Here is a 19329-nt window from a genome sequence, read left to right as displayed (position 1 = left end):
ATGGTAGTTCTGTTCACCCTTGGCAGTTTAATTGTGGTAGTGATTATAGTTTTAATATGTCAGTTTGTGCTGATCAGACATTATAACTATAATTTGTTCCTTTCCTTTTGATTTTACTTCATGGTAAAAAAAAAATAGTTTTGCCCAGCTAGTTACATTTTAAGTGCTAAAATATTGAAATATTTTTGCAGTGAAAGGAGTTAACAAGTGAATATTCATTTTTTTTGTTGCAGCATTCATCTGAAGGGCTCAGGTCACCAACTGAAAATGGCATAGACCTGTCTCTAGACAGTGATAACAGTATGTCTGTGCCCTCTCCTACCACAGCCGCCAAAGCCAGTCCTTTAATCAGTTCAGGAAGCCCCCAGGGGTAAGAGAGATCTAGTTTCTTTATCTGTAGTAGAAAGCAGAATCTTGTTTGAAACCAGCAGCTATAAAGCTGGATATGCAAGGAAGGTCATTACAGAATGCAGGCTTTTTCAGCAAATTTGACAGTAGTTTCACTTGGCAGTTTGCTAGAAAGGATTTCTGATAAAGTATGTATTGTTGACATGTGGACTAGAGTGGCTTCATGAAATCCCAGGTGTCTGTTTAGTACTTGTTAACTGGGTAAATGATGTTTTGCATTCGGAACTTAGGGCAAAAGTTACACTCAAAATATATGTATATATGTAATGTGTGTGTTTATTAGATGTTCGATGTGACCTGTTCTGAAACTGGCAACGCCGACATATCAGCATTCACAATGCTGGAAACACAAAACAAAGTAACACACCAAATCCTGAATGTCGTTACCTCTCTGGACCCAGGAACAAGTGCTAACATGGGTCATGAAGTAGGGAAAGTCTGAGAGTTAGGAATACCGTTTCAGTTGTCTGTTATGTCAGTGTTACCAGTTCCGGTACAGGTCACATCAAGCATGTGAGAGACAGCCATATATAGCATCAGTGTAGTATATTTAGTGTACTTAAACTAAGCACTTTACCGAATAAGCACAGTAAAGGGATTCAAAACAAAAAGCCTTGCTTGATCATTAGAAGAGGCTAAGACAGAAAAGTTGTAAAAGCAACAACAAGAAAGCCTCGTTTTACAGAATGTAAAAATAAAAAAAAAACAATGAAAACAAAAACACAGTAAAAAACCAAACACAATTGTAATATTAAGCACTTTCAACACAACTCAGAAGTGCTTAATCATATTAAAATTGTTTGGTTTTTACTGTGTCCAGTTTTTTGTTTTCATTCACTGTTTTTTTTTCCAGTTTTTTTATGTTCTGTTTTACTACCACTGTGATTGAGGCTTTCAGGTTGTTACTTTTACAATTTGTTTTATTGTTTAAATGACCAGTATGCCTCATGAGGACACCAGTATAGAAGACTGCTTTTTGAAGTTAACTATTCATCATCATCCTATGGCATCACATGTTACCAATGAGCATGCTGCTTGTGTGGAAGCAGCAACGGGAGAGAGTATTTCACCAAATGTTTTTTGAAAAATATTATCAGGAACATGTCTGTTCCAGTTTTCAATGCTGTGGACAACTATGAATTTCCTTCCAGCATAGAGTGTGGCTTTTTAAAGGTTTAGAAGCTTCTCTTTTAAAGCACAAGAGAATACAGTGGGATGTTGCGTTTTTGATTATTGCTTTAAGGTTAAGAGAGCACTGAAGGGATTAAAGGTATTTAAAAAAAAAAAAAAGTGGTTGGTATAATGAGACTTTCCTTAAAAAATAGGATATTTGTGAAACCGTGGGTTTAGCTTTCCTCGAGCTTTTAAGGGAGTACCATCAGCAAGAGGAGGCTGTTACACAAATGGATTGATGGGCTTATGGATAAGCAATGTTTAGCAGCATCATCAATTGAGATAGATGAGAGAACAAAATGGATGTTAGTTAAACTTGATAGTGTGCTCAAAAGATGCAAAGAAAAGAAAATAGCCAGAGACCTTAGGGAATGTGAAGAAGATAAGCAGGCCACTTTAACTAACGCTTCGGGGAGTAATTCAATCCATGTGAACGCTCTCAAGCATAGAGAGCAGTTTACAGACTAAGCGCACACACATCCAAGACCGCTAGTCAGAAATCATCCAAATTAATCAAACAAAAGGATTTATTATCTCCAAGACATTTGAAGAGGTTAGAAATAAAGAAACTGTAGACCAGAGTCAGTACCCTCAGGGTCATCCTGCAACTACAGTGAAACAAGTAGTTTGTTGCAGGGAGCAGCAACCATGCAGCTACCAATACTTAGGCAAGGGTAGCGAGCAAGTCAGCAAACAGAAATCCTTACCCCCTATTCCAAAGAATGAAGAATTGTGCACAAAGGACAGTCTTAAGGTAATGCCTGTAGACTTTCAGATTTTTAATTTATCACACAAAGTACAGTCCAAAGGTGAAACAGAAGTTTTGAAAAAAGGATTTTTCTTTCTTCCCACCACTAGATCTAATTGGGTGCAAACTTTAATAGATCTAAAGGGGTAAGTTTTTTCAAGGACAAATCCACTGATGATCATCGTGTTACACTGCTGCAGTCATTACACTTGGGTTATCCTGCCGTCAGGCGGTTCCCAGTCGGCCTGAGTTCCAAAGTCTTGGTCCAGCGTCTGTTGCTGTCACCTCCTCCCTGACGTCAGTGCGACAGGGGTATACAAGATGCAGCCAACGCCATTTTCTTAAGTCTTTCTTGCCATGCGGTGCCCGAAGCAAAAGCAGTTCGCAAGTGCCAGTTGGCTGTCTCTTGAGATTTGAATCCAGAACGGAAGTCTTCTACAAAGCTAAGTACCCCATTGGGGAAACTTTTTCTTGCCTCAGACCGATGTCAGTAAAAGTTAATAACTGTATTTCTTGTGGGAAGCAAATACCTCATAAGGATTTCCATTCCTATTGTATCCCATGCCTAGGCCCTGACCCACGAAGTCACTGGTTGTCTGTTTTGTGCTAGGTTTAACAAGCGCACTATTAAACTTCTGTTTGATTTTGCCCGACATTATTTTGGTAGAAAATTCAATTATACCATGCCTTTGGAACTTCCGACAACCGGAATACACAAAAAGTGCAGAGACAAGGATAGGCATCCGAGGCCCAAAACTGACGACGAAGCCTCTTCTAGGCCATTCGCCGGTTTTCAGCGAGGCACCTTCGCAGCCCCTGACAACCGCTTCTCTAGAACCTCAAGCCGCCTCTGACTCCCACGTGGAGATGGCTGGGCCTTCGGACGCACAAGTTCTTCAGCCTACCGAGAATAACATTTCAGAGGGATCCAGAGTAGCTGAGCAAACCTACAGCTACAGAGGGTGTCGTCAGACCTACTCAGTTAAGCATTAAACCCTCAGCTAAGTCTAAGCCTTCTTTAAAGTCAAAGAAACAAATACAGCATTTTCCAGGACAGTCCTCCTTACCCAAGAAACAAATGCTCAAAATGGCTGAAGACCTAATCACTCTGATCAGGGGGCCCCATCCCCCCTCCTGATAAAAGGCCTAGACAGGATGCAGACTATGACTCATCCGACCAGGTGTCCATCTCTTCTGATTCATCCTCAGACCTAGGATACTCTTTACCCCCTTATGAGGATTCTGATGCTGAGGAATCAATTCCATCAGCCACACCGCCTGAGGACTACTCCTTTGGGGAAACACTGCATACCATGAGGGAGCATTTCCACTGGGAAGGTCAGGATTGTTCAGAATCCAAGAAAAGGTTCAGATACTTCCTTTTATTACCTCAACAGACTCCTTGCTATTCCGCCACTGTTAGATATTGTGGATTATGTGTATACTGAATCCAGCTTAAATCCTGATTCCTTACCTCCTGCCCCTGTTAAACCTGACAGATACAACAGAGTCACAAAGTTCTCCAATTCAGGATGGTGCTGGTAAGTTGACGCACACTGGTGAAAAATGGTAAATCCCGCTATGCAGCTCTGGAATAAATCAATCCTTTCTTATTCAAAGGTTATCCAAACAGTTGCCATGTTCAAGCATCCAAATGTAAATAGTGGACAAAAGGTAGAACTGAAACCAAACTGGACCAAACAGGGCCAGAAGTTTATTAAAACATTAAGCAACACGGTACAAAAATACTGCTTTTCGTCCTTTCACCATACAAAGACTTCTTCAGACAAATGGTTCTACACAAGAAACTAGCCTGTGTTATAAAGGCAATTTCAAATTCAAATTGTGCCTCCTGGTACAATCCGAATGACCTCATTTCCTGATCACAAAGCATTTGTCATTTCCTCTTCCTAGTTATACACCCATTCAGTAGTATACACAATTCACTTGCAAGAACAAAAATAAGGTTAAAACATTAAAATATTAAAATGGTGAAAGTGCAATGGGTAAAATACACAAAGTAAATCATTTCAAGTATAAACTCACTAAACAAGTATGGGTAATATGGACTATGAGAATAACAAGTCCAAACATACACATTAAAACATTTGAACATTATGTCATTATGTAATAAGGAGGGGGGGAAGAAAGGGAGGGGAGGGAAAACATATTTGCAACATAATGATGACATAATGATGAGTAACTCTGCTTTCTGTTGACTTCTAGCAGAATTTGGTACTGTGATGTATGAGTACCAAATTCTGCTAGAAGTCAACAGAAAGCAGAGTTACTCATCATTATGTTGCAAATATGTTTTCCCTCCCGTTCTTCCCCCCCCTCCCCCCCCTCCTTATTACATAATGACATAATGTTCAAATGTTTTAATGTGTATGTTTGGACTTGTTATTCTCATAGTCCATATTACCCATACTTGTTTAGTGAGTTTATACTTGAAATGGGGATTTACTTTTGTGTATTTTTACCCATTGCACTTTCACTCATTTTAATATTTTAATGTTTTAACCTTATTTTTGTTCTTGCAAGTGAATTGTGTATACTACTGAATGGGTGTATAACTAGGAAGAGGAAATGACAAATGCTTTGTGATCAGGAAATGAGGTCATTCGGATTATACCAGGGGAGGGGCACAATTTGAATTTGAAGTTGCCTTTATAACACAGGCTGGTTTCTTGTGTAGAACCATTTGTCTGAAGAAGTCTTTGTATGGTGAAAGGACGAAAAGCAGTATTTTTGTACCGTGTTGCTTAATGTTTTAATAAACTTCTGGCCCTGTTTGGTCCAGTTTGGTTTTAGTTATACCTTTTGTCCACTATTTACATTTGGATGCTTGAACATGGCAACTGTTTGGATAACCTTTGAATAAGAAAGGGTTGATTTATTCCAGAGCTGCATAGCGGGATTTACCATTTTTCACCAGTGTGCGTCAACTTACCAGCACCATCCTGAATTGGAGAACTTTGTGAGTTTGTGTATGTGTTCCCAAGATACAACAGAGTCCCAGACTCTCATAAATTTCTGTATAAAAGCCCTGTAGCTGACCCTGAAACTATTTCTTAGGGACCCAAAGGAGTTAAGGCCTCATCAGCCAAGAATCCAGTTTCCTCTGACAGAGATTCCAGAGCCTTAGACAGATAGGGAAAGAAAGTATATACATCTGCAACTTTAGCAATGAGAGCCTTAAATTGCCAGTTTCACATGCTAAAATATCAGCAATTTTTACTGTCTCAGTTAAAACAAAAAATGCTTCCAGAATCAGATCCTCCTAATTTTAAAGAAATGCAGGATTTATTGCATGCAGCTGAACAAGTGGGAAAGCATACTCTCCGATGTGGTTTTGATTCTCTAGAGGCCTCCTGCAGAGCAGCAGTTGCAGGCTCTGTCATTAGAAGACATGCTTGGTTAAAAGAACATACGTTACCAGATCATGTTAAAGCAAAATTATTGGATGCACCTTTGCAGCAGGATGTGTTATTTGGAGTTAAGGCAGAAGACGTATTAAAGAAAATGGAGGATAAGGCAAAATCTATGCAAACGGTGAAGGATTTCTTACAGGTTCAGCCTCCTAGATTTAGCAGAAACTGGCCAACTAAGAATCGGTCCTTTCCAATTACAGACAGACCTCAAAGGGGAAGATACAGACGTCCAAGAGGTAGAGGTCAAACACAAGGTACAGGCCTCGACAATGGGTTGCATCAGGCCAGAAAGAAGGGGAAGACAGGCCCCAACCTTATAAAAAACAGCTCCAATGACTTCCCACTACAGCTGCCAAACAAATCCTTCTTGGCAGCCCCCTTGGGAGGAAAACTGGCACTCTTCTACCACAATTGGTAAATGATCAAAGACAAATGGGTTCTCAACATTGTATGTCAAGGTTACAGGTTCCACTTTCACACACTGCCAAGGTTAAAAGGAATGCCAAGCCTGCCACCAAATCAATGGGCAGGGGCTCAAAAACAAATTACAGCACTCATGGATATGAGAGCTATTCAAAGGGTACCATCACAGGAGCAAGGACAAGGATTTTACTCTAGACTCTTTCTGGTACCCAGAAAGGACAAAGCCTGGAGGCCCATTCTGGATCTTTCATCTTTAAACACTTACCTGGATGTTCCAAAATTCAAAATGTTGACATTACAGCAGCTTTTTCCCATACTGGGCAAGAAAGCTTGGCTCGTGACTTTGGACCTCAAAGAGGCATACCTGCATGCCCCTGTCAGACAGAACTGCAGATGATGTTGCCCATATCCTTGTTTGGATAGGAGGAAGCTTCTTTGTTCACCAGTGGGAGTGGGGAGCTCTGAGCAGCCTTATCTGTCCCTAAAGGAATGGTTCCAGCCCAGTAACGTGTAGTTTATTGGCCGTTTTGGGCCATTTCCTAGCTCTTTCTAACCCCCTGCTATAAAGCCCGGTTTAGCGCAAATTTGCGCATAGCGCAGCATCGGGCAGCGCCGCTTAATCAGGTTTAAACTATTCCCGGCTCCACAAAGTCTGCTCTTCATTTTTTCCCTTAGAACTGCTCTAACTCTCAATCTAAACATTCTATTCTCAATCTAAAAACCCCACACTTGCTCCTATAAGCATTTTGTATAAGTTTAGCACTTTTTAACTAAAAAAAGCATTACATCCTCCTAAAATCCCCTTGAGTACCCTATCCCCCTTATAGGTCCTCTCTGATTCAGTTACATAGCAGTGCCTTATACTATTCTGGCATGTCGAAGGGACAGTTGCTGGCTTCCTCTCCAGTTCAGCTGGTGAATCTGGGAATCTTGAAGCAATGTTAAAGCTGCCTCATGTACACAGACAACCCTCTCCTCCTCCCAACAAATACAAATATATGTGAGAGATGCAACCATATAGCCAAACTGCAGGCTGAGCTCTCTCTACTCTACTGGCATAACCAGTCAGGAGGAGAAGGTAACCACACACACCACAAATCCAGTCTCACATAGACCTACCACAACTGCAAACCAGACACACAAACACACAAAAACATACTCGGAAGCTCTTAATAAAAATCTGCCTAAGCAACAGAGACCTCCAAAGCAGTCATCCAAGCAACCACTACCTCAAAACAAAACGCATGCAACACATAGTTCACAAAGTCAGTGTGCCAGTCAGTCACAGCCCTTAAGGCTAAACAACATACCTGATACACTTGTAATAGGTGACTCTATAGTCAGACACACTGACGTCCCGCTCACCAGGCTGAACAAGGAAAAGGTCACAGTAAGCTGCCTGTCTGGCGCTAGAATCCGCCACATAACACAAGCACTCAGGTCACTCCAAAGCAGGTACATATATGACTCTGTCATTGTCCATGCTGGTGTGAATGACTTGAGACGTACCTCCCTGGACTACATGAAAAGAGACATAGAGGAGCTCTCTGATTATGTAGCCCTGGCCGGTATGACCCTGACCTTAAGCAGCATCTTACCCTCACCAAGAATGATGCCACAGTACAAAGACAAAATAATCAATTTTAACAACTGGCTTAAGTATTGGTGTCATTCTAAGGGGATCCAGTGTCTGTCTGCTTGGGATGACATGCTCGACAAGCCACGCTGCTTCGCAGGGGACGGCTTGCACCTGTCACCCTTGGGCTTTTGGATATTGGCAAAGGTTCTTGCCACCCCCATAGTGCCTTTTTTAGGCAAGGCTCAAAAGACAAACCCACCTCCCTAAAAAACACAAGTAGAAAGAAACTAAGGGTAATGCTGCTAAACGCCAGAAGTCTAAACCTCAAGATGCACGCTCTCGAAGCCCTCCTCAGTATGGAGAACATCGATGTCTGTGCAGTGACAGAAACCTGGTTCAAAGCTCCCGAGAGCACCCCAGCACTACCAGGTTATACCTCCTATCATGCTTTTCGCCCCCAGAACTTGGACCGAACCACAAAAGGAGGGGGAGTATCCATATTCATCAAGGATACCCACACCTCCGGGTTAGTGGCAATGCACGAAGCATCGGAGACCATCCATGTGCAACTAACAGTGGGCAAAACTGCCCTCCAGTTTGTAGCATGCTACAGACCACCCCCTCAAACTCAGGAACCCCACTCGGCCTTCCTAAAGACACTGGAGAATATGAAGGTCTCTCCAAACACCATCATATTGGGGGACTTCAACTACCCAAACATAGACTGGGAGCATTACTCAAGCCCCGACACCCTAGCCCAAAGGTTCCTAGAATTCATAAACTCCAATGCTATGGAACAATTAGTCACCTCTCCCACAAGAGGAGAAAACATATTGGACCTGATCATCACAAACATGGGGACAACAATGTTCCATACCAGAAGTATACCCCATATTGGTAAAATCGGACCATAAATTAATCTCCCTGGAAATCCACATCCCGCCCCCACCCCCAGCACAGAAGACCACAGTGAAGAACTTCTCAAAAGCTGACTTCACACTTCTTAAGACCGAAGTGGAATCCTTGAAGGCCCCCCGGGTCAGTGGAAACCACAGCCCACTCTGCTGAATCCTTTATAAACGCATTCTGTGGGCACCTACAGGAATGCATGGATCATGCAATCCCAAATAAAACCAAGACCCATTCCCCCAAAGGCAGGCGTCCTGTCTGGTGGACCCCAGCCATTAATAAGCTATACAACAGGAGGAGGAAGCTACTACATGATAGAGCAAAATCCCTAAAAGGGAAGGCATCTCTGATCAGTACTAGCAAAAAACTACGAACACTCATAAAATCATCCAAGGCCAACTTTGAGAGAAAAATTGCACAAGACACTAAAGATAATCACAAGGCTTTCTTTAGTTATGTTAGAAACCTGGGTGGAAACTCCCAGACATGCTCAGAGTTTGTCCAAAATGACAAAAAATACACTGAACCCACAGACATTGCCAACGTACTAGCAGACAGGTTCAGTGCAAATCCCCCCCCCCCCCCAGGACAAATATCTATCCCAGCAGAGTGTTGCCTCCCTGACATCTCAGATGCCCAGGTGAGAGCTGCCCTCTCCAAAGCTAAAAACACAGCATCAATGGGACCAGACGGTGTCCCGAGTTGCGTGCTACATGAACTCCAAGAAGAGCTAAACCCACACATAAGGCTGCTGTTTAATCTCAGCCTTACTACAGGATATGTACCCAAAGAATGGCGTACAGCAACAGTGGTCCCACTCCACAAAGGAGGTACTTCTATGGACCCTGGAAACTATCGCCCCATAAGCTTGACGAGCCTGGTCTGCAAAGCTATGATGAGGATCATTATGGAACTCATAAACAAAGACATTGGGGACATATAGACATTGGATCCTACCCAATTCAGCTTTAAGGGCAGATCCTGCCTCTTGAACGTGGTCGACTTCTTTGAAACAGTCACCAAGGCCATTGATGAGGGTAATGTAGTTCACACAACCTACCTTGACCTTGCAAAAGCCTTCGACACAGTACCCCACTCGGGCATCATAGACAAGCTCTCCAGCTTAAATATAAACCCCTATGTCATAAGATGGGGTTGCAAACTGGCTCAAGGACAGAACCCACAATGTCAGAATTGCTGGAGCCATGTCAGACTCTAAATCAGTCACAAGTGGCGTCCGACAGGGCTCGGTCCGGGGACCTCTCTTGTTCGGTATTTATTTGTCTGAGGTACAGGCTAACATGGGAGAATTGTGGCTGACCAAGTTCGCAGATGACTGCAAACTGGGCGCCATAATTGATTCTCCAGCGGACACAAGCATCCTTCAAAAGGGTCTCATAGAAACGGAAAACTGGTGCCAGAGCCATGGCCTTAAACTAAACGCCAAAAAGTATATAGTCATACCCTTTGGGAAAAACAAAGTGCCCACAAATTCCCACGTAGGTGGTAATCCATTAAGTACGGAAGAAGTAATTAGGGACCTAGGGACCCAAGTTGACAGTAACCTCTTGTTTGACACTCGCATTGCCAAAGTGGTTAGAAAGACCTTCTATATTGCCCACCTTATCATGAAGGGATTCACATCTAGATTGGGAGAGGTCATTGTGCCCCTTTACTCTTCCCTCATCAGGCCCATAATTGAGTACAGTGCCCCATTTGGGATGTACCTTACCCGACACCTGCAGCAATTGGAAAGACCCCAAAAGTACCTCACCAAGAGGATCAAGGGACTCAAACATATGCCATATGCTGCCCGGCTAAAGAAACTCCAGCTCTACTCAGTAGCATACCGTCTACTCAGAGGCGATCTATGCCTGACGTACAAGGCCATGTCCAACCCGGAATTAATGGACATGCTCCACTTCAGAAAATCCAAATCTACCAGAGCTACACGAGCGAGAGATTTGAACCTCAGCACAGAAATAAATAGGACATGCTGGAGGGACAGATTCATAACCCAGAGGCTCCCTTCACTCTGGAATAAAATCCCAGTCCATGTTAGGCAGAGCCCCACACTGACTCTCTTCAAGAGAAATCTTGAGTGGATGGGAGATCGTAGGTTTACCCCGGGGATCACTTCTGTGTCGCTGCTAGACAGAGGTACAGTAAACTAAACATTAAAATGGGCACAGTATACTCATTCCAAGGGGTGGCGAAAGCCAAACACACTCTGCCTAGGCCCTAGGGCAGATAGCCTAGTATGAACCTATGAATATCTCAGATTCATAGCGGATTCAGTGCACTACCAATTCTCTGCACTGCCCTTTGGCTTATCTACTGCGCCCAGGGTCTTCACAAAGTGCCTGGCACCAGTAATTGCATTTTGCAGACAGAAAGGAATTCAAATTTATCTGCATCTGGACGACTGCCTGATTCAAGCAGAGAAGCAAGGACAGTCTTCTAAAGCATCTGGCGTTTGTAAAAAAAGTTAAGTTGCCTGGGGTACACAGTAAACAAAAAAAAAAAGAAATCAAAACTAGTGCCCTCACAAGAGATTATATTCCTGGGTGCCAGCTTGAACACAATGGCCCAGATGGCTTCTCACGCCAGGCAAACAAGGACAACTGACTCAATACTTTCAATTGATGGCAACGAAGACCCAACTCCCTGCAAGAAAAAATCTGCAGGCTTTGGGTTACATGGCATCTTGCATACTACTAATTCCATATGCCAGACTGCATATGAGGAAACTGCAATGGTACCTAAAGAATGTATGGTCTCAACACTGTCAAAGTTTGGAAACGGTTATACCACTAATCCCTTGCCTTCAGCGGGAGTTTCAGTGGTGGCTCAAGCTTGTCACCTCAACAAGGGACAGCCTTTTACACAACCCACAGCCAGGCAAACACTGACAACAGATGCGTCAGATTACGTCTGGGGAGCACACATGGCAGGCAAATGTATTCAGGGCACGTGGCCTGCAGAACAAAGGCATCTTCACATCAATCAAAAAGAGATGCTAGCTGTACAAAATGCGCTTGTAGCTTTCAAGGACCTGCTGCATCCAGGACAACTACTACTAAAGACAGACAACACCACAGTTATGTGGTACATAAACAAGCAAGTGGGCACTCACTCCTACCCCCTATGCACACAAGCTGTGACCTTGTGGAACACAGCTATAAACCTTCAAGTTCATCTGCAAGCACAATTCCTGCCAGGAGACAAAAACACACTGGCAGACGACTTAAGCAGAAACATCATGGATCCCCATGAATGGGAGTTGAATCCACAAATATTCAGAATGATAGCACAGAAATGGTGGAGCCAGGACAAATCTGTTTGCATCCCCAATAAATTGCCAGCTACAAAAATTCTGCACAAGGAGTTACCATCCACAAGCATGGAAAGTGGATGCCCTCTCATTCAGCTGGGAGAACCTACAAGTATACGCTTTCCCACCACTACCTCTCCTGCCAAAGGTACTCATAAAAGCCAGGCAGGAAGAGCTAAAGATGATCCTGATTGCACCAGACTTGGCCACGCCAGCACTGGTACCCAATCTTAAGGAGCTTAGCACAAGAACCACCCTGGATTTTGCCTCATATCCCACATCTGCTGACTCAGCACAACAAACAAATACTACACAGCCAGCTAAAGACCTTAAACCTAGCTGCATGGAAAATTCCTTAGTCAAGCAAAAGCAATGCCTCTCTCCAAAGCTGTTATGGATGTCATTCTGGAGGCCAGAAGGCCTAGTACCAGGAAAGCCTATTCGGATAAATGGAAGAGATTCTGTGCCTGGAACCAAGCTCACAGCCTTGACCTTCTTGTCCCAAACATTCCTCAGATACTACAATACTTAAATGAGATGCTGGACAAAGGACTCTCCTCATCCATCAAGATCCACGCCTCTGCCATCTCTGCTCATTACAACACGGATCCACCAATTTTCTCTAATCCTCTGTTAAAACAGTACCTCAGAGGGGCTAAAAACATAAGACCGCCCTGTAGAGCACCTACTCCAACTTTGGACCTCAGCATTGTTTTGGAGAAGCTAACTTTACCTCCATTTGAGCCAGCCAGCACAGCAGAATTAAAATACATCTCTTGGAAAACCGCTCTGCTCCTGGCAATAACATCAGCACGAAGAGTTTCAGAATTACAGGCACTAATGGCAGTGGAACCTTTCCTCATTTTCCACCAGGACAGGGTGTCTTTAAGAACTAACCCTACTTTTATGCCAAAGGTGGTATCCAGTGTGGCTCTAAACCAAACTATTCACCTGACAACTTTTTATCCTAAACCACAGAATAAAGGGGAGAGACTACTGCACTCTTTAGACATTCACAGGCAGTTACGCTTCTACTTGGACAAAACCAAAGCTTTCAGAAAATCTGAGCAATTATTGGTAGCATGTGCTGCAGGAGCACAGGGAAAAGCCATTTCAAAACAGACCATTTCAAAATGGATAGGACATTGTATACGTTTCTGCTACACATACCATGGAAAACCTCTTCCTAGCAGCATTAGATCTCACTCCACCAGGGCAACAGCCACTTCAACTGCCTACCTCAGGGGGAGTACCTACCAAGGATATTTTGGAAGCAGCAACTTGGAGTTCTGTACATACCTTCACCAAGCATTACCATCTGCCTCTATACTCTAAATCCAGAGCTGGCTTCACCACTTCAGTGCTGCAGGGCCTTATAGCCACCCCTAATGCCTTATAGAACCAGCCACCCTTCCTCAGCTTTGGGATTCTACCCAAGTGTAATGACTGCAGCAGTGTAACACGATGAACATAGTACAGTTTTGTACCTACCATAAATGTAGATGTTCGCGTGTATACACTGCTGCAGTCCAGGTTACCCTCCCTCCTTCCCCTCTTACTGGCTGGTACGTACCTATGTCTTCTACCTTTACTACCTATGGGGAGTATTTGCTAGTAGCTGTAAGTTGTTTTTTGCTTTTCTTATGTATGTTTTATTAGCAATTGGAATTGCCTACCTATTTAGGGGTACCTGACATCTGGGGCAAGAAAAACTGAAGAAAATGGCGTTGTCTGCATCTTACTTACCCCTGTTGCACTGACGTCAGGGAGGAGGCGACAGCAACTGATGCCGGACCAAGACTTTGGAACTCAGGCAGACTGGGGAACCACCTGACGGCAGGATAACCCAAGTGTAATGACTGCAGCAGTGTATACACTCTAACATCTACATTCATGGTAGGTACAAAACTGTACTTTAGGAAAGGTGATTTTTATAACACTTGATTCAATCCGCCTCTACCCCTCTAGTAAAGCTTTTGAGGAGATGTGCAAGAAAGAAATGAGACTTGTTAAGGAGGAAAAGTACTAACAAGTATTACAATCTTATGGACAATGAAGGATAAAGTTTGTACGCACTTAAGAACAACAGAATTATGAAAGCAGACAAAGGGGGGTAGTGGTGGTTGACAGTTGTGATTATGTGAAGAATGTCTTTATTGCTAGTTGTTTTTTACCAGAAGGTTAATGAGTGATGTGATGAAAGCCTACAGGCATATTGAATCTTGTTTGAATCTTTGTCAGAAGGTATAACCTCTGCAAGTATGTATTCTTTCTTCTACTCCGTGAAACCCAAGATAGGCCAACTGTTTAGGAGTACCCAAAATGCATAAAAATGAGGACCATCCTCCATACAAGCCCATTGTGTCAGCTCCTGCCTCAAGTTAGAAGTGGTGTCTAAGTTGATAAATTAGGGCACTGTTAAAATTAGTTAAAAAAAAAAAAACTTTTTATGAAGGATCTTTTTTGGTTTTCTTAGTAAAATCAGGGATCAAGAAGTGGGTAAAGATGATTTATTAGTAACTGTTGATAAGGCATTGTTCACCTCCATTCCACATGATACTGGTCTGGAATGGGTGGGTCACATGTTAATGAATAGTGGTGAATATGAATTGGGGAAGCGTAAGTTTTTGATCTAATGCATTGATCAAGTGTTAACTAACAATTATTTTTGTTTTGAGGGAGAGGTTTATGTCCAGAAATGAGGTTCATACTAGGCTATCTGCCCTGGGGCAATTATAAGCCTAGCCCGATTCTGTATGGCTTACGCCACCCCTTGATTTGAGTATACTGTGCCCTTTTTAAGGTTTAGTTTACTGTGCCTCTGTCTAATAGTGACACGGGAGTAATCCCTGGGACAAACCTACGATCCCCCATCCACTTATCGAGATTCTTCTTGAAGAGATTCAGTGAGGTGCTCTGCCTCACATGAACTGGAATTCTATTCCAGAGCGAAGGGAGCCTCTGGGTTATAAACCTGTCCCTCCAGCAAGTTCTATTTATTTCTGTGCTGAGGTTCAAGTCCCTCAGCGTGGCTCTAAGGGATTTAGATTTACTGAGGTGGAGCATGTCCATTAATTCTGGATTTGACATAGCTTTGTATGTCAGGCATATCGCCTCGAAGTAGGCGGTATGCAACTGAGTAGAGCTGGAGTTTTTTTAACCGAGCAGCATATGGCATCTGTTTGATACCCTTGATCCTCTTGATGAGATACTTTTGGGGTCTTTCTAATTGCTGCAGGTGTCGGGTAAGGTACATCCCAAAAGGGGCATTGTATTCTATGATGGGCCTGATGAGGGATGAATAAAGGGGCACGATTACCTCTCTTGATCTAGATGTGAAACCCTTTGTGATGAGGTGGGCTATGTAGAAGGTCTTTCTAACCACTTTGACAATGTGGTTTTCAAAGGAGAGATTGCTATCAACTTGGGTCCCCAGGTCCCTAATAACTTTCTCTGTACTTAATGGGTTTCCGCCTATGTGGTAATTTGTGGGCACATTGTTTTTGCCAAATGGTATGACTATACATTTTTTGGCATTTAGCTTTAAACCATGGCGCTGGCACTAGTTTATCTGTCTCTGTGAGACCTTTTTGAAGGATGTTTGTGTCAGCTGGAGAGTTGATTATGGCGCCCAGTTTGCAGTCGTCTGCGAACTTGGTGAGCCATAGTCCTCCCATGTTTGCCTGTACCTCGGAAAAGTATATACCGAACAAGAGTGGTCCCAGGACAGAACCCTGTGGGACGCCACTTGTGACAGGTTTTGAGTCTGACATAGCTCCAGCAACTCTCACTCTGTGGGTTCTGTCTTTGAGCCAGTTTGCAATCCATCTTGTGACATAGGGGTTTATATTTAAGCTGGATAGCTTATCTATGATGCCCGAGTGGGGTATTGTGTCAAATGCCTTTGCAAGGTCCAGATAGGCTGTGTGGACTACCTTCCCTTCATCTATGGCTTTGGTGACTGTTTCAAAGAAGTCAACCAGGTTCAAAAGGCAGGATCTGCCCTTGACAAAGCCGAACTGGGTAGGATCTAGTGTCTGTAGGTCCCCAATGTCTTTGTTTATGAGCTTCATGATGATCCTCTCCATAGCCTTGCAGACTAAGCTAGTCAGGCTTATGGGGCGATAGTTTCCAGGGTCCGTAGAGGCTCTACCTTTGTGGAGTGGGACCACTTTTGCTGTACGCCATTCTGTGGGCACATATCCTGTAGTGAGGCTGAGATTGTATAGCTGTTTTATTTGAGGGATTAGTTCCTCTTGTAGTTCATGTAGGACGCAACCTGGGACGCCATCTAGTCCCATGGAAGCAGTGTTTTTCGCTTTGGAGAGGGCAGCCTTCACCTGAGCATCTGAGATGTTTGGGAGGCAGCCCTCTGCCGGGATAGATACTTGCTCTTTTGGGGGGGAGGGGGGGAGAAGTTTGCACTGAATCTGTCTGCCAGGATATTGGCGATGTCTGTGGGTTCAGTGTATTTTTTTGTTGTTTAGAGTCAGCTCAGAACAAGTCTGGGAGTTGCATCCCAGGTTTTTAACATAACTGAAAAAAGCCTTATGATTGTCTTTGGTGTCCTGTGCAATTTTTCTCCCGAAGCTGGCCTTGGAGGATTTTATGAGGGTCGTAATTTTTTTGCTAGTACTGATCAGAGATGCCTTTCCTATTAGGGATTTTGCTCTATCATGTAGTAGCTTCCTCCTTCTGTTGTACAGTTTATTTATGGCAGGGGTCCACCAGACTGGACGCCTGCCTTTGGATGATTGGGTCTTGGTTTTGTTTGGGATAGCATGATCCATGCATTCCTGGAGATGTCCGTAGAATGCATTTATATAGGATTCTGCAGTTTGGGCTGTAGTTTCCACTGGCCCTGGGGCCTTGAAGGATTCCACTTCGGTTTTGAGAAGTTTTTCACTGTGGTTTTCTGGGCTGGGGGTGGGGTCGGGATGTGGACATCCAGTGAAATTAATTTATGGTCTGATCTTACCAATGAGGGATGTACTTCTGGTGTGGAGCATAGAGTCCCCATGTTGTAATGATCAGGTCTAGTATGTTGTCCCCTCTTGTGGGAGTGGTGACTAGTTGTTCCATAGCATTTGAGTTTATAATTTCCAGGAATCTTTGGGCTAAGGTGCTGGGGCTTGAGTATTGCTTCCAGTCAATGTTTGGGTAGTTGAAGTCGCCCAATATAATGGTGTTCGGAGAGATCTTCATGTTCTCCAATGTTTTCAGGAAAGCCGAATGGGATTCCTGACTTTGAGAGGGTTGTCTGTAGGATGCTATAAACTGAAAAGCAGTCTTGCCCACTGTTAGTTGCACATGGGTGGTCTCCGATACTTCGTGCAATGCCACTAACCTGGAGGTTTGGATATCCTTGATAAATATGGAAACTCCCCCTCCTTTTGTGGTTCGGTCCGGGTTTTGGGGCTGAAAAGCATGATATGAGGTATAGCCTGGTAGTGCTGGGGTGCTCTCTGGAGCCTTGAACCAGGTTTCTGTCACTGCACAGATATCGATGTTCTCCATACTGAGGAGAGCTTCGAGTGCATCTTGAGGTTAAGACTTCTGGCATTTAGCAGCATTACCCTTAGTTTCTTGTTCCTTGTGCTGTCTATGGGGGTGGGTTTGACTTTTGAGCCTTGCCTAAAAAAGGCACTATGGGGGTGGCAAGAGCCTTTGCCAATATCCGAAAGCCCAGTGGTGACAGGTGCAAGCCGTCCCTAGCGAAGCAACGTGGTTTGTTGAGCATGTCATCCCAGGCTGACAGACACTGGATCCCCTTTGAATGACACCAAAATTTTAGCCAGTTGTTAAAATCGATCATTTTGTCTTTGTACTGTGGCATCATATACCATCTTGGGCTACATGATCAGAGAGCTCCTCTATGTCTCTTTTCATGTAGTCCAGGGAGGTACATCTCAGGTCATTCACACCAGCATGTACAATGACTGAGTCATATTTGTATTTGCTTTGGAGTGACCTGAGTGCTTGCATTATGTGGCAGATCCTAGCACCCGACAGGCAGCTCAGTGTGACTTTCTCTTTATTCAGCCTGCTGAGCGGGACGTCAGTGTGTCTGACAATAGAGTCACCTATAACAAGATGGAGGTAGAACAAAAAAGGAGATGACTGATATAGAGAGTGGGCTCCTTCTATGACTTTAGTGTATTCAACAGCCAGTGGTGCCATTAGGAATATCAAGAGTAACTGGAGGATTTTGTTAGGAAACGGAGACTGCAAACAAATCTGTCATCACTTAAAGGGGTTCCATGTGTAGACATGTTGCTGAAAGGCCATATTTTGAGTTTTTTGAGGACAATAAATCACATCCAATACCAGGTTATTTCACCTGTGACTCCATGTTTGTGGTATATTTGGCTAAATGTTCCTCATGCCAAGCATTTTACATAGGAAAAATGAATAGGCAGTTAAGGAAGTGGATGTATGAGCATTTTTTATGCCATTAAGGTTAAGAATTTTGACAGTGCATTGGCTAAGTACGCAGATGCTTGTGGAAATTTCAAGAAATTTTATTTTACTGTGATTCATCATGTACACAGTGAATTTAATGGTGACAAGGAAGGGGAATTTGGATTTTAGAGAGCTTAAATGGCAGAGTTTAATGCTTAGACACCAGGTTTAAACACCAATGTAAATTATAAGGTTGTTCTACAGAGATTATATTATGACAAGTGTAAATTTAAGTTGGTGTTTTTTAAAGCATGTTTGAAGCATGCATTGCACTTTGTCTTAACTAGCTCTTTATTAGAACCAGTTTTCTTTAAAGATTTATTTGCTTTATTAGTTTAGTGCATTTTTCATTGGTCTAGCAATTTGTGGCTTTTCAATTTAAGTATGGGTATTTGAATTTTTTTTTTGGGGGGGGCAGTTAATCATATTAAAATTGTTTACTGAGTGTCCTTTTTTTTTTGTTTTCTGTGTTTTTTTAAATGGGAGTCATGCTCTTTATATTGTAGGGCTCTTTCATTGGAAGAGTAATCAGCTGTTCATTCACTTTACTGTTTTGTTTAAAGCTTTAAAATGTAGTGCAGAAATCACTGCTTGATTTCTGTTCAGTTTGATTTAATGCATCATGGATGTTTGAGTGCCCCTCCCAAAAAAGTTCCTGCTCAGTAGTCATAGAAGGTGAGTACACAGATGACCCTAGAACCTTTTTAAGTCTAGCCATTCATGCCCCAGTTTTCTCATTTATCAGTGCCCACAAACTAGAAAGGCTTTGATATATGCTTGTGCCTTAGGGCATCTACAAGCTGTCCCTGTCCATAAGGAGGACATTCAACAAGCTATGTATGAAAATAGTGGAACAGGC

General features: G+C 43.1%; 1 protein-coding gene across 1 annotated transcript in view; it reads left to right on the top strand.

Moving 5' to 3' along the window:
* Window positions 1-19329, top strand: part of PAPOLA (poly(A) polymerase alpha) — a 1404594-nt gene that overhangs the window by 1179719 nt on the left and 205546 nt on the right. The window contains exon 15 of the mRNA XM_044073612.1: window positions 234-370. Within this exon, the coding sequence (XP_043929547.1) occupies window positions 234-370 (137 nt within the window). The remainder of the gene's footprint in view (window positions 1-233; window positions 371-19329) is intronic.

Source organism: Protopterus annectens, chromosome 6.part0, assembly GCF_019279795.1.
Source record: "Protopterus annectens isolate FY-2018-M chromosome 6.part0, PAN1.0, whole genome shotgun sequence".
Taxonomy (NCBI): domain Eukaryota; kingdom Metazoa; phylum Chordata; order Ceratodontiformes; family Protopteridae; genus Protopterus; species Protopterus annectens.
This window is presented reverse-complemented; position numbering and strand designations above follow the sequence as displayed.